Source organism: Pantherophis guttatus, chromosome 3, assembly GCF_059756535.1.
Source record: "Pantherophis guttatus breed Tessera chromosome 3, ASM5975653v1, whole genome shotgun sequence".
NCBI lineage: Eukaryota > Metazoa > Chordata > Lepidosauria > Squamata > Colubridae > Pantherophis > Pantherophis guttatus.
This window is the reverse complement of record NC_142065.1, coordinates 145,445,657-145,469,394: the sequence shown is the minus strand read 5'-3', so window position 1 is coordinate 145,469,394 and position 23,738 is coordinate 145,445,657. Positions and strand designations below refer to the sequence as shown.

The following is a 23,738-nucleotide window of genomic DNA, read 5'->3' as shown; positions in this document are numbered from 1 at the left end:
AAAAGAAGATAAATCCATATCCAAAGAATAGTTGCTGTCTCCTGTATTCTGCTGCAGTTCTTCAAAATGAGCCTCTTCTTTTTTGGGCCTCCTTCCCCTCTTTTTGCACAAATGATGATTAGCATCTAAAACCTCCACTGGCAACTTCATATGCACTAGTTTCATCCGTGTGCACTCTAGTCTCACATTAATTGAATTTTGGTTTGCACTGAATGTGACTTCTTATCAATTGATAAATTGCAAAAATTCAAATATAATAGAGTTGGAAAAAACACAGAAGAGGGCAACCAAATTGGATGGTCGAACAACTTCCTAAGGAGTCCTAAAAGAGTCAAGAGTAGGAAAAGGTTCTTTAACTTAGAAAAATGGGGAGATACTGTTGAGATGTATAAAATCATATACATCACCGAACAAGGGAATTTTTTTCACCTTCTTCAAGAATGCTAGGATATTGATAGGATAGGAAAAACAAAGTCCACCTCTGTACTATCCACCTCTGTACCATCCATAAAGGCATAAATTTATGCCTTTATGTTATTGTGACACCATCAAAGCCGGCACCAGCCAGAACATAGAAAAACTCAAGGAAATATTGCAAGACTGGAAGATGTGGAGAAACCTGGTCCATAGAATTGCTAAGAGTAGGACACGACTGAATAGATCAGTGGTCTCTAGAACCAGTAGTAAAACCAGTGGGAGGCTCTGCCCACCAACCCCGATGTCATCAGAACGCTTCTGCGCATGCGCAGAAGATCGCACGTGCAGCCCCATTGCGAACCGGTAGTAAAGGTAAGTAGAACCCACCCCTGGAATAGATATCATCCTCATTATCATCATGTTATTGTAAGCCACCCAGAATCACTCAGGACAGAGAGACAGAAAATGTATAAATTTAATAAATAAAATATTGGGTCATTTTCTGGTTAGCTGAAAGGAGGTACCAGTATAAGAACAGACAGAATAACGCACTACTCCACAGAACGCACAATTAACAAGTCGAATTCATTATTACAAGGGATGGTGATGACCACTAACCTGGATCAACTTGCAAAGAATTGGACATACATAGGTAATCCTCGACTTACAACTACAATTGAGTCCAACATTTTGGTTGTTAAGTAAGACATTTGTTAAGTGAGTTTTGCCCAATTTTATGATCTTTCTTGCCAGTTGTTGAGTGAATCAGTTGATAAGTTAGTAACCTGATTGTCATGCCCCCAGATATAATTTGTGTATATACTGTTGTTGTTCTCCGGCCCCATCTAGTGGCTGGGGCCAAATACCAATCTGTATTGTTTGGAAGCTGGTAAGGCCCTTTAAGGGTCATCTACCCATAAACCCTCACTCCCAAAAGAAGTGCATCCTGGAAAGTCAGACTCCATTTCCTTCAACATTTGGAAAGAAACAGAGGCACCAGGAAGACTCCAGCCTAATTCATGGCACATGTTCATCTGAAGATAAAAATCCACATCCCATATGCCCAGCATTGCTGGTGAGATTTAGATTTATCTGTATTTGTTAATTATTATGCTCACCATCAACTCAACACTGCTTATTTTGCATTTAGATTCTTATTGTACTTATTTGAGCCATGGGGTGCAGTGTTTAGAATGCAGTGCTACAGGCTACTTCTGCTGCCTGCCAGCCAGGGGTGAGTTCTACTTACCTTTACTACCAGTTCGCAACGGGATTGCACGTGCGCGATCACTTCGCTCGTGCACGCGCCTTGCTTCTGTGCATGCGCAGATTGCTGATGACAACATTGGGGGCAGTGGGCGGGGCCTCCCGCTGGTTTTACTACCAGTTCTTGCGAACTGGTCCGAACTGGGGGTGCTGCCAGCTGCTTGCAATTTGGCAGTTCAAATCGCACCAGGCTCAAGGTTGACTCAGCCTTCCATCCTCCTGAGGTGGGTAAAATGAGGACCCAAATTGTTGGGGGCAATATGCTCAGTGGTGGGTTCCTACCGGTTCACCCTGGTTCGTGCGAACCAGTAGCGGTGGTGGCAGGAGGCTCCACCCACCTGCCCGGACCTCAACACGGACCATCTGCGCATGTGCAGAAGTGCTGCACGAGCGTGGTCACATTTGTGAACCGGTAGTGAAGGTAAGTGGAACCCACCACTGAATATGCTGACTCTGTAAACCGCTTAGAGAGGGCTGTAAAGCACTGTGAAGCGGTATATAAGTCTAAATGCTATTGCTATTTCTATTTTTCCCAGTTTCACCCATCCTGTTCCTTTAATAAAGCATCTAGATCTACGCACACAGTCTGTTTTATTAGAGGATAGGTGGGTTTAGCTGCATGTTAGGCTGCACACAGAGTAACGTGTAGGAGAAAAAAACCCTGATATGAACATAATAATGTGCAGGAGAAAAACTAAATAGAATTCTTGAAACCTATACCATGGAGAGATCTTCTCCTTTAGCGTTTTTTAAAAAAGCATTTTCTGTTGCTTGCTCAAGTTGATATCAAAAGAGTTGGGCAAGATCTATAAATAGTGTATCCTTCTCAACGGTAATGTGTTTGTACCCTGAGTAGACCACCTTCCCAAATCGGTAAGAAAAATATACTTTTTTTTCCCTTTCAGAGGCATCCACAAGAGAAATCAAGAAGAGGCAAATGACAAAAACACTGTCATGGCACAAGTTCCACTTTCTCTTTTGTAACATGCCTTGTGATGTGATGCCATGCATGAAAGGGGTGGAGCTTATGGCCCAGCACTGCATTAATATAGTTTTTTATATTTACTTTATTATTTTCTTATTTACTGTGCGTCTTTATGCCATCCATTCCCAGTAGATCCAGTCAGCTAACAGAGTCAACATGAAATGTCTCAAGACTCCAAATCCTTAAAAAGAAAAGATGAAAGTCAAACATTTTTTTTTTTTTACAAAAGCATTCTGGGGTTTCCTCCATAATACCTTTTCTCCAAAGTACACTGAGTTATTACTAAAAAACCTGTGCAAACACTGAAGGGAGCTTTTGCTTCAGTGCTTTAAGCAAATCACTTCTTCAAAACTTGTCCGTGTAATAATAATAGTTTCTTCGTGTTGCTTATGCAGAGAAGCCTCTTTCAGCTACTGAAGCCTTCCAGACGAGGCTTCAATGGGATACCCAGTGCTTCATTGAGGTGAACAGTGTCACCATCACACTTTGCCAAAGCAAATCAACTTTCTGAGCAAGAGAAGCAGAAACGAGCCAATGCAAGCAATTCTCAACTTACGAACCTTCATTTAACAACCGTTCCCAATTACCGCATGGGACTGAAACAGGGACTTATGACTGGTCCTTGCAATTACAACCGATACAAAATCCCCGCAGTCACGCAATCCAAATTCGGTTGCCTGGCAGTCAACACGGGCACGGTGCTCTTGTCATTTAAGTGCCATTGGCAGTCTTTCCAGGAGGCTTCCCACAAACCAGGTTAATAGGGGTACATGGAGTCACTTAATGACTGCACAGTTCACTTAGCAATTACGGCAAACCGGTTGTAAAATTGGGTATGACTCACTTAATAACCACATTGCTTAGTGATGGATAATTCAATCCCAAATTTAAGAACTACCTGCAGAAGAGTTGGACCCACTGCAGTTCTTCAAGCACAGTTGGTATTAATTAACCAATCAGTTACAATTAAAGGCAGGTTCAAAGCAGGCAGATGTTTAAAAAACAGGCAATTAAGGATCCATCACTGAAAAGGCCTCTTGCCTCCCATGGTTTTTCCAATTGACATGTCAGTGGGGCCTCTATAGTTGAATGTATACTATAGTAAATCCTCAACTTACGACCACATTTGAGCCCAAAATTTCTGTTGCAAAGTGAGACATTTGTTAAGTGAGTTTTGCCCCATTTTATGACATGTCTTGTTAAGCGAATCACTGCAGGGGTTAAGTTAGTAACCTGGTTGTTAAGTGAATCTGGCTTGCCCATTGACATTGTTTGTCAGAAGGTCACAAAAGGGGATCACATGATCCCAGGCAACCATCATAAATATGAACCAATTGTCAAACATCTGCATCTTGATCATGTGACCATGGGGATACTACATAGGTTATAAGTGTGAATAATGTTCATAAATCACTTTTTTCAGTGCCATTGCAATTTCGAAAGGTCACTAAATGAACTATTTTAAGTCGAGGACCACCTGTATATAATTCTATTTATAGCCATAAGACGCAAGATAAAAATGTAGAAATCTAGAGTTTGGCCTCTTGTCTAGTTTAACAAATAACAAAACATGTAAACCTCAGTCTTCATTCAAAATGTGGTTGTTGCTACTGTAATTTTTGGACTTTTATCTGCAAGAAAAATGTTAGCATATTCCAAAATATCTCTTTTTGCTCTTGATTATAAAATAGGTCTGAAATATATAGTAGAATGTAAGACTAGGTCAGATTCATATAACCTAAATGCAAATCGGGGGTGGTGGTGTTAGGATTGGGCCCAAAATAATCAGGGGTGGGTTCTAAAATCTTTTACTACCAGTTCTGTGGGCATGGCTTGGTGGGCGGTAATGTGACTGGGTGGGCGTGGCCAACTTTTTTTTTTACTTTTAAAAGCATTTTTTCTACAAGAAAAAGGTTGCAGAAAAAATGCTTTGAAAAGCCTCTGCCGATCAGGCAACTCAGCTGAGATTGTCAGAGGCTTTTCAAAGCATTTTTTACCACCTCTTTGGCTGAAGAGGTTGTAGAAAAAATGCTTTGAAAAGCCTCTGACATTCCCAGCTGAGCCGCAGGATCATCAGAGGCTTTTTTTTTTTACTTTTAAAAGCATTTTTTCCGCCAAACAGGTTGTAGAAAAAATGCTTTTAAAAGTAAAAAAAAAAAAAGCCTCTGACGAGGTGGGCGGGGTAAGCGAGCGGCGACCAGGCCGGGGACCAGTTCGGGGGCATGGCCAGCCAATGTTATTACCGGTTCTCGGAACTACTACAAATTTTTACTACCGGTTCTTGCGAACCGGTGCAAACTGGGAGCAACCCACCATTGAAAATAATGTACTAGTAGCTCTTACACCTGCTTGTGTTCAGAATTGATTTGATATATTCAGACAGCCTTGCATTTAATGCTTTACAACATGCTGGCTGGTGGATTCTGGGAGTTGAAGTTCACCGATTTTAAAGTTGCTGAGGTTAAGAAACCTTACCAAGTCCAGTCTATAACGAAGATGGAAGTAACTTTGCAGAATCTGCCTCTTTAGTTATGGAGGCATAGCAGTTGAATCCGCTTTAGCAATAAAAGGGACCTAACTGTACGTATAGCTGTAGTAGGGAATTGAGACAATTTTATTTCCTTGCTGAAATGTTGATTTCTTCCGATAATGGCCTATACATATATATATATTTAAAAAACTAGATTATTACAATTGCTAATAAGGACCTTGGGATCACAATTGCTGCTAGTATCATTTTAGGAAGAACAGTGAATCTGATGATATACTGCTTCACTGCATTCACGCTCCATTTCTATGCTATAAATCTTTGTAGTGATTTGACCTTTGCCAAAATGGCTTTGTAAAGACTATTTATATAGGTCTGGCCCCTAAACACTTGTTCTAAAACTAATCAGGCAATATACATCAAAGCATCCATAAAAGGACTTCTTTTTCTTTTTGATTCAGTACAATCTTTTCTTGGCTTCTGTATTCTTCTTAATCTATGGACTCCTGAAGTGATACTAGACCGATGGCCACTGTTTTATCCTCTTGTCTAAATATTCACTCTTCTCTTAATAAATACACAGAGCTGATTTTTTTTTTTTTAAAAAAGGCATCGATCTGTGAGCTTCTCTGGGGATTTCCTGTAACTGTTGTAAAATAGATTTGCAAAAAAATCCCAGTTGTTGCACAGTCAAAATCACAGCAAAGGAATATAACAGGTCAGTTTTAGAAACAAAGTAAAATCCTAAAAGCTTATTCTAAGTATAGCAAATATTGTTTTTTTAAAAAAAGTTTTTTATGTTTCAAAATACAAACATTCCATCTTTCCTTAAACAGTGTGTCGTTTGAGTTCAAATATCTCTGTGCACCAGCCTTCAACATTTACAACATCGTTCACATTAGTATTAATTCTCTAATCTTAAAATTATAGTATGTTAAACAGTTAAGCATTTTAAGCCTATTCATTTTTCCTCTTAACATGTCTTCTAGTAAAAATACAATAATAACATTACGCATAATTATCCTCATCATCACACTAACAATTATCATTTTATTTATACTTCTCTCTTAACATATTTTCTACTCTTCTTTAATCTTCTCCTTTTATTTCCCGTTTCCCTTTTTTTTACTCTCTAATCATTGATAAAATACTTCCCATATCATATAATATTCAGTTTGTTCTTTCTCCTTAATTGCTAGTGTTAATCTGTTCATTTCTGCACATTCTAATATTTTTCTAATCACCTTCTCATCAATAGGAATCTCTTCACTTTTCCAATGTTGTGCAAATACAATTCTAGCTGCAATTAAAACATGGATAATTAAATACGTATTCTCTTTATTGTAACTTTCAGGTAAAATCCTCAGCAAAATATTGTTATGAGGCACAGATAGAAACAGCAAGTTTAGTCTTCAGAGTATTGGAATGCAAATTATATAAACATTATTATATATAATTATTATAAATATCTAATGTTGATAGAGCCAGTTTGGTGTAGTGGTTAAGGTGTTGGCCTAGAAATCAGGAGATTGTGAGTTCTAATCCTGCCTTAGGCATGAAAGCCATCTGTGTGATCTTGGGCCAGTCACTCTCTTTCAGCCCAACCCATCTCACAGGATTGTTGTTGTGGGGAAAATAGGAGGAGGAAGGAGCATTATGCATGATTGCCACCTTGAGTTATTTATAAAAATACTAAAGGTAGGATAAAATCATATACTATATCAGGGCTTCAAACTTGCTGCCCACGGGCCGGATGCATCATGTGCTGGCCACGCCCACACCTCGTTTAGCGAAGGGGGGAAAAGTTGTAATGCGTCACGTGACGCTGGTGTGACGCCGCAAGTTTGACACCCCTGTACTATACTATATTACACTACACTACACTAATAATTAGTGACATGACAATAGCAATAGCGTTAAAGCTTATATACTGCTGAGATGACAATAGCAATAGCGTTTAAGCTTATATACTGCTCCATAGTGGTTTATAGCACTCTCAAGGTGGATTCCAATGTAAGCATTATTTGCATATTGCCCCCAACAATCTGGAGGCATTTTACTAAACTTGGAAAGATGGAAGGCTGAGTCAATCTTGAGCCCCATCAGGATTGGACTCCAGGCTGTGGGCAGAGTTTGCCTGCAGTACTGCACTTTAACCACTGCGCCACCAGAGCTCACCAAGATATCCAATCCTAAACTTCCCCTGCTCTGTTACTACCTGCATAACATGGCAACTGCTCCCCTTGGAATAAGAGCGTCCTGCATTTGGAAAAGAAAAAAAAGTTTTTTTAATCACGAAAATAAATGTAAAACTGATGGGTCCATTCATAGCATCTTAGATCAGGACATCTATCTTTTTTTTCTTTTCTTTTTTGCTACAGCTATGCTCCAGTAGTTAATATATGCATGAAGCACTCATGTGAATGTATACAATATCATTGTTTGGCTACATCTGTTGAAGCAGATGAATTCCATTTTGTTGCATTTCAATCAGAATAGACCTGGAAAGGACATTGGAGGTCTTCTAGTCCAACTCTCTAGCTCAAGCAGGAGACCTTATACTTGTGATGGCAAATCTATGGCACAGGTGGATACGCAGCTTACTCCAGCGCGCATGCGTGCTCTGGCCAGCTGATTTTTGGGCCTTTCAGTCCCACTGGAAGTTAGGAAATGGGCTGTTTCCGGCCTCTGGAGGGCCTCCGGGGGGTGGGGAAGGCTGGTTTTACCCTCCCCAGGCTCCTAGAAAGCGTCTGGAGGGTGAAAAATGGGCCTATCAGGCCCACCGTGCCATTGCATGCTAAAAGCAGGGGGATGCAGGGAGGGTCGTGTGCGTGGGGGCGGGGCACATTGAATTATGGGTGTGGGCACGCACATGGGCAACCTCCCCGTGCTCCCCCTGCTTTTGGCACGCGATGGCAAAAAGGTTAGCCATCACTGCCCTATACCATTTCAGACAAGTGGCTGTCCAGTCTCTTCTTAAAAAGCCCCAGTGATGAAGCACCCACAACTTTTGAAGGCAAACTATTCTACTGGTTAATTTTTTTCATGAAGTTATGAAGTTTCTCCTTAATTCCAGGTTGCTTCTCTCCTTGATTAGTTTCCATCCATTGTTTCTTGTCCTGCCCTCTGTGTGTTTTGGAAAATAAGTTGACCCCCTCTTCTTTGTGGCAGCCCCTCAAATACTGGAATACCGCAATCATGTCACCCCTAGTTCTTCTTTTCTCTAGACTGGCCATACCCAGTTTCTGTGACTGTTCTTCATATGTTTTTGTCTCCAGGCCAGTGGTGGGTTGCTCCTGGTTCGCAAGAACCGGTAGTAAAAATTTGTAGTAGTTCAGAGAACTGGTAACATTAGCTGGCCACGCACCCAAACCGGTCCCCGGCCCGGTCGCCGCTCGCTTACCCCACCCACCTCATCAGAGACTTTTTTTTTTACTTTTAAAAGCATTTTTTCTACAACCTCTTTGGCCGAAAAAATGTTTTTAAAAGTAAAAAAAAAAACCCTCTGATGATTGCACGGCTCAGCTGGGATCGTCAGAGGCTTCTAAAAGCATTTTTTTCTGCAACCTCTTAAGGTTGTAGAAAAAATGCTTTTAAAAGTAAGGGGAAAAAAAGTTGGCCATGCCCACCCAGTCACATTACTCCACCAAGCCATGCCCACAAAATAAGCCACACCCACAGAACCGGTAGTAAAAAAATTTAGAACCCACCCCTGCTCCAGGCCTTTAATCATCTTAGTTGCTCTTCTTTGCAACTAAAAAACCCCATCTTTTTTTGTAATGTGGTGACCGAAACTAGATTCAGTATTCCAGTATTTGAAAATTTTGGGGCTACTTGGATGACAGCAACATAATTACACCATTCTTGGATGGGGATTATGAGGCGTATACATAAGACTGTTTTAAGTTTTCTGTTTATGTATATGTCAGATATGCTAAAGGTAGGTAACAAATGTAGGTAACAATTAATGATGATTCAATACTGCACTGACAAGCACTGTGCTATAAATGTACAGTTCAGTTGCACCCAGTCTGAAAGTGTGAGCTTCCCTGCTCACTTCTGCCTAATCATATTAGAAAGCATGACAGAATTGTGCATTAAGTCGACATATTTGTTTTCCCTAGCTTAGCAGCTGGCATGCAAGACTTCTGTGAATATGTGTGTTCCATTCATTTTAGGAAACATGGCTTAACGGTCATAAATAATTCTTCCTTCAAAGGATTTCTGTTAGGATTTCTCTGAGAGAAGGGGAACAATTTACCAAAATACCATAGTCAAACTTCCTTTGAATGAATAATTTTTTACGCCCTTGTGATGAGGAAAAATACAAATATTTATTTGACAGATTCAGACTTTCCCATTTGAATAATTAGCTGCGAGTACCCTTTATTACAAAGTATATTTCCTTTCATTTATTTTAACGTCCTAAAGGGTAAGATGTGCTAAAGACAAAGTGAATCATCGTTTAGGAAGATGGGATAGAATATGGGATAAATCATCTTTTGTAACGATAAAAATCAGAACTGTTTTCAAACCAAAGTTTAATTAGATACATTTGGATCAGGGGTGGGTTCTACTTACCTTTACTACCGGTTCGCAACAGGCACACGCGCTTCTGCGCATGCGCAGATCATCCATTATGACGTCTGGGCGGGTAGGCGGAGCCTCCTGCCGCTTTTACTACCGGTTCACAAGAAATGGACAGAACCAGGAGCAACCTACCACTGATTTGGATCCTAAAAACATGTTCACTGTTATGGGGACAAACTTTGAAACTATGAAGAGAGAGAGAAGGGCTAAAAGGCATTTGAAGAAGTGGGGGGGAGTGAGAAAAATGAGGATTTCAGTATATTTTGTTTTGACTGTAAAAAAAAAGCGAAAGAAAAAAGAGCGAGAGGAGATTTTTGTATAAAATATATGATATATTTGCTGTTAGATCAGTGTGGAGGACTCAGACAACTTTTCCCACCAAACATAAAGTTTTATTCCATACTTTTGAAGACTCTATAAGACCTATAACTATATTCAAAATTCTTTAAAATAATCATTTTATCTAAATATGTAGAAAGAAAGCCCTTCATAAATTCATGCCTTTTTTCCTATGATTATCAACCATTTCTCATACAAAATCTCATTCCCTTTTAACATAATTGCTGAATTATACTGTTACACAAGAGATATAGGCCAGAAGAAATTTACTTTAAAGTTCTATCCATTTTCCTATTTATAGATATAGATTAATGTAAACATTGCTGGCCATATAAAATAAAACTCCCTTTTTACAACCCTGTAATCCCTTATTTTGAGGTAGAGTCAGGGCAACTGGGTGGAGCGTTTACTGGCCGGATGCCCTTCCTGACGCCAATGTGGAGTTTGCAACAAGGTAGGGGTTTTTTTGGCGCCCTAGGAGGGAAATACCTGCCAATCCTACCTAGGGTTGAACTCTCAACCTTCCGAGTGGGAAGCAAACGTCTTCACCACTAGGCCACCACGCTGCTCACTGACCATATAAAATAAATTACTTAAATATTTTGAGTATTTTAGTTACTTGCTGTTTCATATTGGTTGAAAATGATACCATGCTGTCCAGGAAGTATTTATTCCTTTACATAAATTCACTTTCTGGATAATAAGCCAGTCTTTCAGAGAACTACCCTTATACAAACATTTTCTAAATTAGCAGTTACAAATAATTTTGAGTCTAAACCTTCCTTCTGCTTAGGGATTCATTGGTAAGGATATAGTATTGGATATAATACGGTCCTAGGAGGGCTATTCCATATTCAAATCAGCTTATGGTACAAATCAGCTTACTGAGTAATTCCTGAAAAAATGTATTAAAGCCCAGGAAAAAAGGAATGAAGTCTATCTGACTCTTGAGGTTGAAAACTGTTCACTAGAAATAACTATTTTATTTTTATTTATTTACTTTGGAATTGTGCTGATGTGGCTAATTTTTCTGAAAAAAAATCATAGTATGAAGCATCATTTCTTTTATCTCTTCTTTTCATAAGTCCTTCAGTACATATCTCAGACAATTTAAGCTATAGTTAAAGTGACCAACTTTTTTACAATGAGGAGGACGCAAATAAATTGAAGAAAAAAATATCGTAAATAAAAGAAACATTTTATTCATTGCAACAATAATACAGAATAGTAAACAAAGCCTCTTGCGCGCGGCACACTCTCTCAAAACAATTCTCCTGTGCGGAGCGCATGCGTCTCATAATCGCGTCACGCCGCACTGTACCGAGCCTTGATGAATCATCATGTCAAATACAAATACATCACATTACATGCAACGGATCAGATCGCCATCAATCAAATACGGAGATTTACCGATTAGCCTTCAAATATTGAAAAGGAGGACATGTAGGAGGACACTTTTCGAGAGAGGACAGAACTTACGAAAGGAGGACTGTCCTCCCTAAAGGAGGGCGATTGGTCACCTTACTATAGTGCATCTTTATGCACTGACATATTTAAGAGTGCACTTTAAAATTGCATCTGAGGACATAAAATATGCACGTCATAAAACTTTGCAAAGACCTATATTCAATGGCTATCCTAATCTGGCTGCTTGCATTGCCTGTATGGTATATTTCCTGATGAATATGCAAGTGGTGGTAAGCATAGGTTAATTGCTTTTTTATGTGTGTGCTTATGAATAGCAAGGAAGATAGGATTCCTGTTCCTTTTAATTACCATCTATAGATATTACAATTCAGTGAACAACAGTTATAGTCAGAGAGTGAAATAAGATGATCTTACTAAACATCAGGAATAACAAAAACGTATTTTTCATTTGAAGCATTTTTGATCCATCTTCAGCCAAACATATCTATCAAACAGTTAACTAAAATCAGTAACAAGATTGTCCTTCATTGTATAAGCATACATCCTTCCCTTTGATACTACTGAAAGATGTAGTATCAAAGGGAAGAATGAGGAAGGAGGAAAATACAGGTAGTCTTCAACGTATGACCAAAATTGAGACCCAAATTTATGTTGCTAAGTGAAACATTTGTTAAATGAGTTTTGCTCCATTTTGCCACCTTTCTTGCCGCAGTTGTTAATGTGAATCATGCAGTTGTTAAGTTAGTAACACTGCTGTTAAGTGAATCTGGCTTCCCTATTGACTTTGCTTGTCAGAAGCTCACAAAAGCTGATTGCATGACCACGGGGATGTGTAACAGTTGTAAGTGTGAAAAACAGTCATAAGTCACTTTTTTCAGTGCCATTGTAACTTTGAACGGTCACTAAATGAACTGTTGTAAATTGAGGACTGCCTGTAGTTCAGTAAAAAGTCTGAGATTAGGATACCATGAGTAGCAGGATGAAGGCCTTCAGATTTTAACTGGATCTGAAAACAATGCAGGGATGCCCCTGATGTTTTAACTATTGATTTCACCTGTTTTGGGTTTAAGGTCATACTAGTAAAGGTAAAGGTTCCCCTCGCACATATGTGCTAGTCGTTCCCGACTCTAGGGGGCAGTGCTCATCTCCGTTTCAAAGCCCAAGAGCCAGCGCTGTCTGAAGACGTCTCCATGGTCATGTGGCCAGCATGACTAAATGCCAAAGGCGCACCCAAGGTGGTCCCTATTTTTCTACTTGCATTTTTTACGTGCTTTTGAACTGCTAGGTTGGCAGAAGCCAGGACAAGTAACGGGAGCTCACCCCATTACGTGGCACTAGGAATTCGAACTGCTGAATTGTTGACCTTTCAATTGACAAGCTCAGCATCTTAGCCACTGAGCCACCGCATCCCTATAAGGTCATACTAGATACCATATTACTAAGCAGATATATACAAAAAGTATGAAGGCTATTGCTTAACACATTATAAGCCGCCCTGAGTCTCCAGAGAAGGGTGGCATATAAATCGAACCAATAAATAAATAAATAAACAAACAAACAAACAAACAAACTGCATGGAAGCAATTAGCATCCATTGAAAACATGAAATGGATGTGGGATTTTGTTTATCCTCTGGGAATCATATTTTTATGAGGTATTCAGGTATTGAGCTCCTGGCACTTCATATGTAAATATTTATTTGCCCAGTTTTATTTACTGCCAAAATGTGATTTTACACTGAGTTTTTTCTTACTAATTCTTTCTTTACAGCTGTTCAAAAGATTTCTCCAAAGAAACCCAGATATTATCACATCACCTTGTAATACACCCTTCTCACAAGGTTACTCTAGTTATTCATCATTCTGTAGCATTTATTACATTTCTTGGACATGCCTGGAAGCCTGTTGTTTTAATGCTATGAAAAGTCCCTCACAGTAAAATAAATGAATCAAACACTGAAAGGGAGAGGAAAAAATAGGAATCTTATCACGTGTAAACATTTCCCCTAAAGCAGAAACATGCATCATTATAAGATTGTTTAGGTGCGGCTGCACCGAATAATTAAAAACAGAACCCAGTTATGTTTTAAATCTAATTTTTATGGTGGTGAACACCTGCTTTCAAAATATTACTTTAAGGATGAGAGCAAATATTTGCCAAAGGGGAGAATACAATAACTGTTAATGCAAGAATTCAGCCAACGGTTTCTCTTCTGCGTCTTTGTGCTCCCTCTGCTGTTTGTGAGGAGGAATTTTCCATCCTTGTATAGTGGCGGTGGGCACACAACAGTGAGACTTATTACAGTGAAAACTGACATCAGTGTAACTGAGATGCTGTTGCTTAGGGGTGAGGTGCCTGCTCCACTTTGCGTCATTTAGATGACGATCCAGAAATGCAAGAAATCTCTATGACTAGGGCACAAGAGGGGTGGGTATGGGACAAACACCCCTCAGAAATCAATGGCTTTGCCATACCAATTCCAATTGCCTTCAAAGCATCACGCTTCCCTCGGGTCCAGGAAATGGAAAATGAAATTAAACCATTTTATTTGAAATTTGGTTAGAATGATAGTATGTGTGTGTAAGTGACCAGAAACAAAGGAGGTGTCAGGCCTGGAAGCCATCTTTTGCATTGGGCCTTCAGAACTGCCACATTTACTACTGTGGTTGGGATATTGGATGATTAACCACTATGCTACTCTTGTTTCAGGACACACTTTTCTGACCGGGGTGGGGGTGGGGGTGGCCTGTCAGGCTTGGAAGCCATCTTTTGCATTGGGCCTTCAGGCCTGCCACATTTACTACTGTGGGAAATTGGGAAGGCGGATTGTATGGAGCATGAGTGATATATAGTCATAATAACATTCCTTTCTTAGAGAGTAAAGGACATCTTGCCCTGCACCTGGAAAGCTGGAACTGGGAGGCATCTCCAGTTGGGATGGTGCTTTGATTGGACCTTGTGATAGACTTGTGGGTCTATCTGGAAACTTTCAGATTTGGGTTTTCCCATATATGCCAATATGACATCACTAATAAAGGAACTTTGAGGAAACTCAAGCCTCGGAGTTTTCTTTCGTTAGGGGTGTTACTTGGAACCCTGACATCAGGACACAGAAGCACCTAGTTTGGATGAGAAGGATACACACACAATGGAATGACGGCCATAAAAAATGTTTAAGGATATAAAAAGTGAACCCTATCAGGCCCCCGTAGCCTCTGGTCTAATGTAAAGCCCTTCTTGAAGCTAGTATAGATAGCCCTCAACCCCAGTTGGAATCAAACCAGGGACTGGTTTGGACAAAACTCAGCAGCACTTTTTCATATGACTGTTGATAAAAATAGGATTGCCGACATGATTGCCAACGTCCGATGATGGATATGGCACAAGAAGAAGAAGAAGTTGGAATAAGAATTTATGTTGCTAAACAAGGAAGTTATTAAATGAGCCACAATAAACTTTATGACCTTTTCTTAAGTGAATCACTATGTTAAGTGAATCATGCTTCCCCCCCTTGATTCCTTGTTGGAAGTTTACTGGGAAGGTCACAAATGGCCATCACATGACCCCCGGGATGCTGCCACCATCCTAAAATACATGAGAAATACCTGAATTTTGATCAGTGACTGTGGGGATGCTGTGACGGTTGTAAGTACAAGGACTCGCCATAAGTCCCTGTTTTCAGTGCTGTTGCAACTTCAAACAGTCACTAAACAAGTAGTTGTAAATTGGGGACTGCCTGTAATCTGGTAAAAGCAATCAGTTCCTGATTTTGATCAAGAGGTGAAAGTGCCATGTGCCAGAAATGAAAAGAGGTGAGATAAGATCAGGAAGAACGAAGAACTGATCTTTCCATTCTTGGTCCTAGCTATGTCTACAGCTTCCTTAAGTTCCAGAAATTACTGAAATGCAGGCTATTTCTAGTCCTTGAGAGAAAACAAAAGTGTTACTTATTTTTGACTGAAGAAAAAAAATATTTCATTTGATTAAAGAAGTTTGGGATAAGCAAAATGATGAATGTTAGATGAACTTATTGTACTTACCAGTATTAGTACAGAGGTAACTAAATAGAGCCAATTCCTTAGAAGAAGCATGGTCTCTGCGTCAGTGAAAACTGATGAAAAGCAAGACAACCTTCTATAGCAGATAGCGTATGCTGATTTTCTTACATTAAGTAGGGTATTGGGCAGGGACATTTTTTGACATGGGTCAAAAAATCCTGATAGTAACTGTGATCATGCAACCAAAACCCCTCCCCTTTTGACACATCAGCATCAAGAGCCGTGATGGGGCAGTGGTTTGAATGCAATATCGTAGGCTGACTCTGCCCGCTGCCAGGAGTTCAACTCTGACTGGCTCAAGGTTGACTTAGCCTTCCATCCTTCTGAGGTCGGTAAATTGAGGTCCCAGATTGTTGGGAGGCAACATGCTGGCTCTGTAAATGCTTAGGGGTGGCTGCAAAGCACTATGAAGCGGTATATAAGTGCTATTGCTAACACACACAAGGGGGCAAGGCTTTGACAACATGGTTGCAAACGCCATCTTGACTTTTTAATCATCTTTTCAGAAGCCACTTGTTCTTTAAAAGTAATTGCAAAAATGGTAAGGTCCACCTATCCAGATTCTCAGATTAATTTTGCATTGTTTTTGTTATCTTGGATATCTTGGATAACAAAATGTGTTAAACATGCAAGCATAAACTTTCAATGGGTGTCTTCTTAGCTGTAAACTCAATAAATCTAGGGAATGGCTTGATTCTAAGAGGCAATAAACCGTGTGAAATGATGGTTATCTTTGCCTCAACTGGCTAGTTTTTAGATAAAATGTTTCATTTCACCTGAGAGCAAGGAGCCTTTCCTCACTAGCTGATGGATTTATAAGTGTTAATCCTGCCTGGCTGAATTGCTTAATTTGAAAGTATGAATGCCTTCAAACTTTGATTGTGGTCTTTGGAGCTATGAATTCCACTTCTACCAAAAGGAGAAGCAGCAGAGGATGCCAGGAGAAACAAATAAACTTGCATCTTCTGGAAGTAGTCATCCGACATGGTGCACACATAAAGTACTTAACGCAATTGAGGCTTACTTAATTTTAACTAATTTTCTAAATATTATGGAGAAAGATAGGAAGATTTAACATGGAAGCACCCTACCTAATATTGTAAGGTGTAATTTTACCTTTGGCTTACACAGTTCTTTCAAAGACTTTACATCAGTAGCTGATGGTTTTGTTTTTATTTTTAGATTCTTTTAATAGGAGGGGAGGAATACTGGAAATCTAAGGAATAGCACAGGGGTGAAATGCAAAATTTGTTATTACCAGTTCTGTGGGCGTGGCTTGGGGGGGGTAATGTGATTGGAGAGTGGGCGTGGCCAACTTTTTTTTTTTTTTTTTACTTTTCAAAGCATTTTTTCTAATGCTTTGAAAAGCCTCTGCCGATCAGGCAACTCAGCTGGAATCATTAGAGAGGCTTTTTAAAAAATGCTTTGAAAAGCCTCTCTGACGATCAGGCAACTCAGCTGGGATCGTCAGAGACTTTTCAAAGCATTTTTTTTACCACCTCTTCTGCCAAGAGGTTGCAGAAAAAAATGCTTTGAAAAGCCTCTGACAATCCCAGCTGAGCTGCGTGATCATCAGAGGCTTTTTTTTTTACTTTTAAAAGCATTTTTTCATTGGAAGAGTTTGTAGAAAAAATGCTTTTAAAAGTTAAAAAAAAAGTAGTCTCTGATGATTGTGCGGCTCAGCTGGGCATGGTGGGGAGAGGGGCACAGGGATTTTTGCTACTGGTTCTCTGAACCACCCGCCGCCATCGCTACCGGATCAGGTGATCCGGTCCGAACCAGGAACATTTCACCCCTGGAATAGTATCAAAAACCTGCATTTCCAAAAGGGTACTGGAACTCAAATGGAAATAAAATAAAATTGGGGAACAGCTGGAACCCATATGTGATGGCTTGGAAAAATAGACACGATTTACTTATGGAGTGATTGTACAACATGTTTGATATATGTGTGAAAACTGTACCAGTACCTGACAATTGGAAAAATACCGTTATTGTACTTCAAGACAAAGGGAAAGGTAGCAAGAATGAATGGAAGAACTACAGGGAGGTTAATTTGTTAGGTGTGTTGGGGAAAATGTTTGCAGAATTTTATCCAATGAGTAAAGAGATGACAATAAGTGCCATTTGGGAAGTGTATTGTGATTTTGTGTTGGTCATAGATTGTGCAGAATAGACTATTGTTCTTCAACTGTCATGGGGAAAATATATATTTATGAGAAAAAACATATTGTACATTTGCTGATTTAGATGATAGGTAGGAATTACAGAGCTTTTGCACAAATATGGAGTTAAAGGTGGGTTGCTGAATATGACATGAGTAGTAGATGTTGAAATTGAAGCATGCAGAGAATAAAAATAAGGCTTAGCAAATGATCCAAAACTATCAGAGAGTAAGACAAGAATATATGATCTCCCCTTTGTTGCTTAAATGGATCAGTGTTTCAGGAATGCTTGTGGTAATGTTAGAGGAATGTTAGCTGGAGATGTGAATGGAGGTGAACATTTCTATGCTGATTGTGATGTGTAAAGCAATGGTGGCGCAGTAGTTAGAATACAATATTGCAGGCTAACTCTGCCAACTGCCAGCAGTTTGATCCTGACTGGCTCAAGGTTGACTCATCATTCCATCCTTCCGTGATTGGTAAAATGAGGACCCAGATTGTTGGGGGCAATATGCTGACTCTGTAATTCTGTTTAGAAAGGGCTATAAAGCAGTATGAAGTGATATATAAGTCTAAGTGCTATTGCTATTGCTAGTTGACTGAGAAACTGAGTGGAAATGTAGGACTGCAGTAGTTGCATGGATAATTAATTTGTAAGGATAGCAAGAAAGGAGAAGTATTAGTGAATAATATTAATACAAACTAGAATTATGCATATTTCTCTTTTTGTTGTTTTATGCCTTAATTTCTTTAGTTTACTAATTTCTTGCATAACATTGCTTATTCTGGAAAAAAATGTGATGAGCATGTATGTATCTGCCTATACAAAAAGATAAGGCAGAGTATTTTTAGTGGTGGGAGATGTCATGGGGCATCTCCTTAGTTTTCCTCCTGATAAACCTCTTTCTTGTTTTTGGGAGAAAGTTAATTCCCCTAGCCCAAAATGATTGAGGCCCCAAATAAACAAATTTAAACAATATAGCTGGCTTTGAAATGAAGAAAACATGTATTACACAATCCATTCACAATACTTTTGTATAAATTCATTGCTAATATTAGAATTTTATTCTCCATTCACACAATACTAGAAACAAGAGCTCCTTCGTGCACACATGTTTAGCTGATACAAGGATCAGAGATTAAGTTTTCTCCCGTCACCTCACATAAACATTGTTTCCTTCCCAAATTTTGAAATTTGTAAATTGATATGCCGTTTTCCCTTATGGCGTTTGTGTTATCTGGATTTTCCCCCCATCACTGGACATATAGGAAGATATCAGGTTATTATTCTATAGTGCAGTCTAACTGGAGTTCATTTATTAGGTGTCTGTCTAGCATTCCTGCACTACAATCATAAATTAAAAATTGGCTGTGTCAACCAAAAAGCATATAACAAACCGATATTTTTAGCAAGCTGTTCATATGGGCTTGTAAGATCTATGGCCTTGAAGGTTGGTAGTTCAATGAAAAGGCAAATGTTTATAAGGAGTTATATAGCTAGGCATTCAGAAATTACTATTGAAAACTGGAAGATATGCAAGGTTAGATTAAACTTCAACTCTGGAGGGTCTAATTATACAAAGTCTGTCCCTCTCTCTTACTTTCTTACTTTCAGCTTGATTCAGCAACAGATTATCCCTTTTAAAGTATAACTATCAAAAAGTACAAATAGTCCTCATTTAGCGACCACAGTTGAGCCTGACAACTTGATTATTAAACAAAGTGGTTGGTGAATAAAACTATGATTCTGCTTATGTTCTTACTTTAGATTTCCTTTGCTTTATAGATCTACAAAGGTCACTAATATAAAGACCAGTTGTAAAGTTACTTTTCATCACCTTCATAACTGCAAATGGTTACTAAGTGAGACAGTCACTAAATGAGAAGTACCTGTAAAACAATCAAAAGATGGGGACGGTATTCATGCAGCTATTTTCCCCGACTATGCTCTTATTTTAATTCTTACCAGTCATATATACTGTAATTATAGTCTCTTGGGTTAAATTTACAATTTCAAGGTGTTCTTTAGATCCTAGAATGGTCAGACTGAGTTTCTATGTCATGTTAATCCATGGTTTCTTTTAAATGCTGAATAAGCTACCACCTAGCTACACACAACTCATTCAACCATAAATCATGATTTATAAGTCATAGTGCTGGTTTTACATAACCATTTAAGGCCAAAACTTGTAGCTTAATGTAGTCTGTGAAGTTTATTATTCATCTTTCTTTCCTCCTCCTTCTATGTAAAATGCTATAACATGGAAGAGAACAGGCAATAATAACTGAAAGGTGAAAGCAGTGGAGATAGGGCTAATCAGAGAAAATAACTGAGTTGAGTGGTTAGTTGTGTTGCAGGTACTCAGGCTAGATAGCTGGTTTGGAGCAGTGGGACTTAGAAGCTAAGTGGCTCAGTTGATGTAAAGGCTGAAGGCCAAGCCAGACAGGAACATTATCAAAACAAAGTAGAGAGACCCTCCACATTGAAGGCTGAGAAACAAGCTACAAGAAGCCCATTATCATATAAGGATACCAGAAATATAAATAAAATTAGATTCTGTGCCTGTTAAAAATAATGGTATTGGTTGTATGATTCTACAATAGTTGATGTTTATAATTAGGACTGATGATATCTGTAATATTTTACTGTAACATCAGTAAAAACAGGCTGAGTCCTATCCTTGACTCTTCACTATTAGTTCCTGAGTGTGAATCTGAGTTTCTAGAAAAAAAAATATTGCTCTGAGTGAGACTCTGAAAAAGGTAAGTTTTGAGGAATGATTTTGTTGTTGTTAGTTGCGAAGTCGTGTCCAACCCATCATGATCCCATGGACAATGTTCCTCCAGGCCTTTCTGTCCTCTACCATCCCCCAGAGTCCATTTAACCTCACGCTGCCTGCTTCAGTGACTCCATCCAGCCACCTCATTCTCTGCCGTCCCCTTCTTCTTTTGCCCTCAATCGTTGGAGGAATGATTAGTAGAAGGAAATTAAAAAGATGGTATCTCCAAAGTCATGGAAGGCCATTCCAAGGAGCAGTGGGAGAAAAGGCAGAAGACTCTCTTGTGAGAGCATATCAGGACTTCTAATTACAGAGGCTTCTGGACAGCATGCCTATTCTAGGAATTACCAAATCAATGGGTTAACAGCAAATCTTAAAAGAGAAATTTAATAGACCTCATATCACATTCTCCCCAACTGTGAGAGACTGTAGCAGGCAGCAAAGGGGTTAATTGGTGTAACAGGTAGGTCAGCCCAGACGTGGGGACCCCAAGAAGGAAATGCTTCAAAAAAATTCCATTTTAATTGTTTGATTTAAGCCTGTTTGGGAATTACTTTCACAATTTTCAAGATTGTGTTTTTATGCCTGAATATTGTTAAAGATTACAGTATAAACAGATGTAGTCTCACTTTTTGAATTGGCTAGCTATGTGGGCTTGACCCCTATAGAAAGTTGCCTTTTCCTTTCACAAAGAAGAGGTTTTATTTGTAGGCCTGATTTGCCATTTGGTTAAACCACCAGTGAACATTCATGTTTAATAAAAATGAGTTTCCATTCAATATTCAGATTCCATTCTTAACTCTATCTGCCCTCTTTCTTGGGCTGTTGCTTTTGGTACATCTGATTCAGGGGTGAAATCCAGCAGGTTCTGACAGGTTCTGGAGAACCAGTAGCGGAAATTTTGAGTAGTTTGGAGAACTGGCAAATACCACCTCTGGCTGGCCCCAGAGTGGGGTGGGAATGGAGATTTTGCAATATCCTTCCCCCAAGAGTGGGGAGGGAATGGGGATTTTACAGTATCCTTCCCCTGGAGTGGGGTGAGAATGGAGATTTTGCAGTATCCTTTCTCCTGCCATGCCCATCAAGCCACACCCGCCAAGCCACGCCCACAGAACCGGTAGTAAAAAACTTTGGATTTCACCACTGATCTGATTACATGTTATTCCTGTATTTCACCACTGAAATACAGATTTTTTTGTGATCTACATTTCCTGGGTTCTTTTATCAGCATTCTGTCAAAATAAAATGGTTCTCCATAGTACTCCATACTGCTCCAGACTCCAGACTCAGTTTCTTATTTAGTGGTAGCCTAGAGACCAACCTGTGTCCTTCAAATATATTGGGAGGAAAAGTCATAAAATTCTTAGCAGATACTGGCTTAGAATTCTGGGAATTGTCATCCTTCAACATTTAGAATGCACCAGGCTGGAGAAATATATTGTGTGGAAATGATAAAAAATCTTGCCTTGGTAAGATTTAATTTTGTAACATTAAAAAATTGTTAAAGACAAAGACTTTGAAGAGAGAGAACTAAATTATACTTGTTGATACATTACTTATTGTTGCTGTAATGCAATGGATATTACACTAAGTAATTGTGAGTCCAAATTTTGCTAGGCAATCAAAATGAAAGGAAGCTTTTCCTTTGCTGCTCTCATTCACAAAGTTAATAAATTCACTTCCCTTTTTCTCCAGGGCGATACCCACAACAAAACAAAGGCACTTACATCCGCGTTCCTTTGGTTCAAGAGCTGGAAAGTGGGAAATGGGGTGCTAAGATCACCCACAGGGCCAACACTTCTGTGGCCCTGAATATTATGCCAGCTGCAAACTGCATTGTGGGAAAATTCCGCATGTATGTTGCAGTGCTGACTCCAATGGGTATTCTCAGAACAAGACGAAATCCAGACACCGATACTTACATATTGTTCAACCCCTGGTGTAAAGGTAAGGCATATACAGTGTGTATACGATCATGACAATAACATCCACATCTTAAGTGCAACTGTATCATTGTAATTTATTCAAAAAGAACCTTAATCTGACTTTCTAAAGAGATGCAATTGAGAAGTCCAGTTAGTTAGTCTCATTCTACAATTTCTTTATGTTCATCATCCCACTTGTGTTACCAGAAACCTGTAGTTTATAGATAGGCACACTAATGGCTACTATTAGACAACTATTCTCCAGTCCCCTGTCATTTAACATTGGAATTTCATGGAAGCTGATGTCTAATTATTAGAGGATGCCAGATTAAGTAAATTTGCATCTAAATAGATAAATATAGAGATATTTTATTTTTATTTTATTTATTTTTAAATTTGTATACCGCCCTTCTCCCTGAGGACTCAGGGCGGTGAACAGCCAAGTAAAAGCATACACTACAAACATTAAAATACAATTAAAAAGATATATATAAATTTGGCCCCATGATTAAAAACAATAACAAACAATTAAAAACATTTTAAAAAGTGTTAGGCCAGCCCGGCTTGCTGGAAAAAGAAGGTTTTAAGGGCACGGCGGAAGGCACCAAGGTCTTGGATTCTCCTTATCTCTGGGGGCAGCTGATTCCAGAGGGTAGGTGCCCCCACAGAGAAGGCCCTCCCCCTGGGGGTCACCAGCCTACATTGTTTGGCTGATGGCACCCCAAGGAGGCCCTCTCTATGGGAGTGCACAGGTCGATGGCAGGCCATCGGTAACAGCAGGCGGTCTCAAAGATAACTAGGTCCTATGCCATGGAGCGCTTTAAAGGTGATAACCAACACCTTGAAGTGCACCCGGAAGACCACTGGGAGCCAGTGCAGCTCACGCAGGAGAGGTGTTGTATGGGAGTGCCATGCGGCTCCCGTGACTACCCGCGCGGCTGCGGGTAGAATATTATCTAAAAGGTGGATAAGCTCACAATCTGAATTCAAGACATTTTCTCCACCCTAGGGGTGCCTCCATTCATCATTTTGAAATGGATGTTATTGAGGAAACTATAATCTTCCTTTCAGATAAATATAATACAATTAATGAGAAAGAAAGAGAATGACAGAGACAGAACACAATCTCCTGGCTATATTGAATCATCCCTTTGACAGGAGCAAATAGATTATTATTCCAAATGCATCACATCTAAAGCTTTCAATTAAAAAGAAAACAAGGATAGAGGGAGCATTGTGGAGGGAAGGTTTAATATTTTCCTCCACTACCATGATGTACCTGTAACAAGTGACAGTT

At 39.3% G+C, this 23,738-nt stretch overlaps 1 protein-coding gene across 1 annotated transcript in view; it reads left to right on the top strand.

Annotated features, from left to right (window-relative positions):
* Positions 1-23,738, top strand: part of F13A1 (coagulation factor XIII A chain) — a 116,593-nt gene that overhangs the window by 24,523 nt on the left and 68,332 nt on the right. Inside the window, exon 4 of the mRNA XM_034429097.3 lies at positions 22,212-22,463. Coding sequence (XP_034284988.2) covers positions 22,212-22,463 — 252 coding nt within the window. The remainder of the gene's footprint in view (positions 1-22,211; positions 22,464-23,738) is intronic.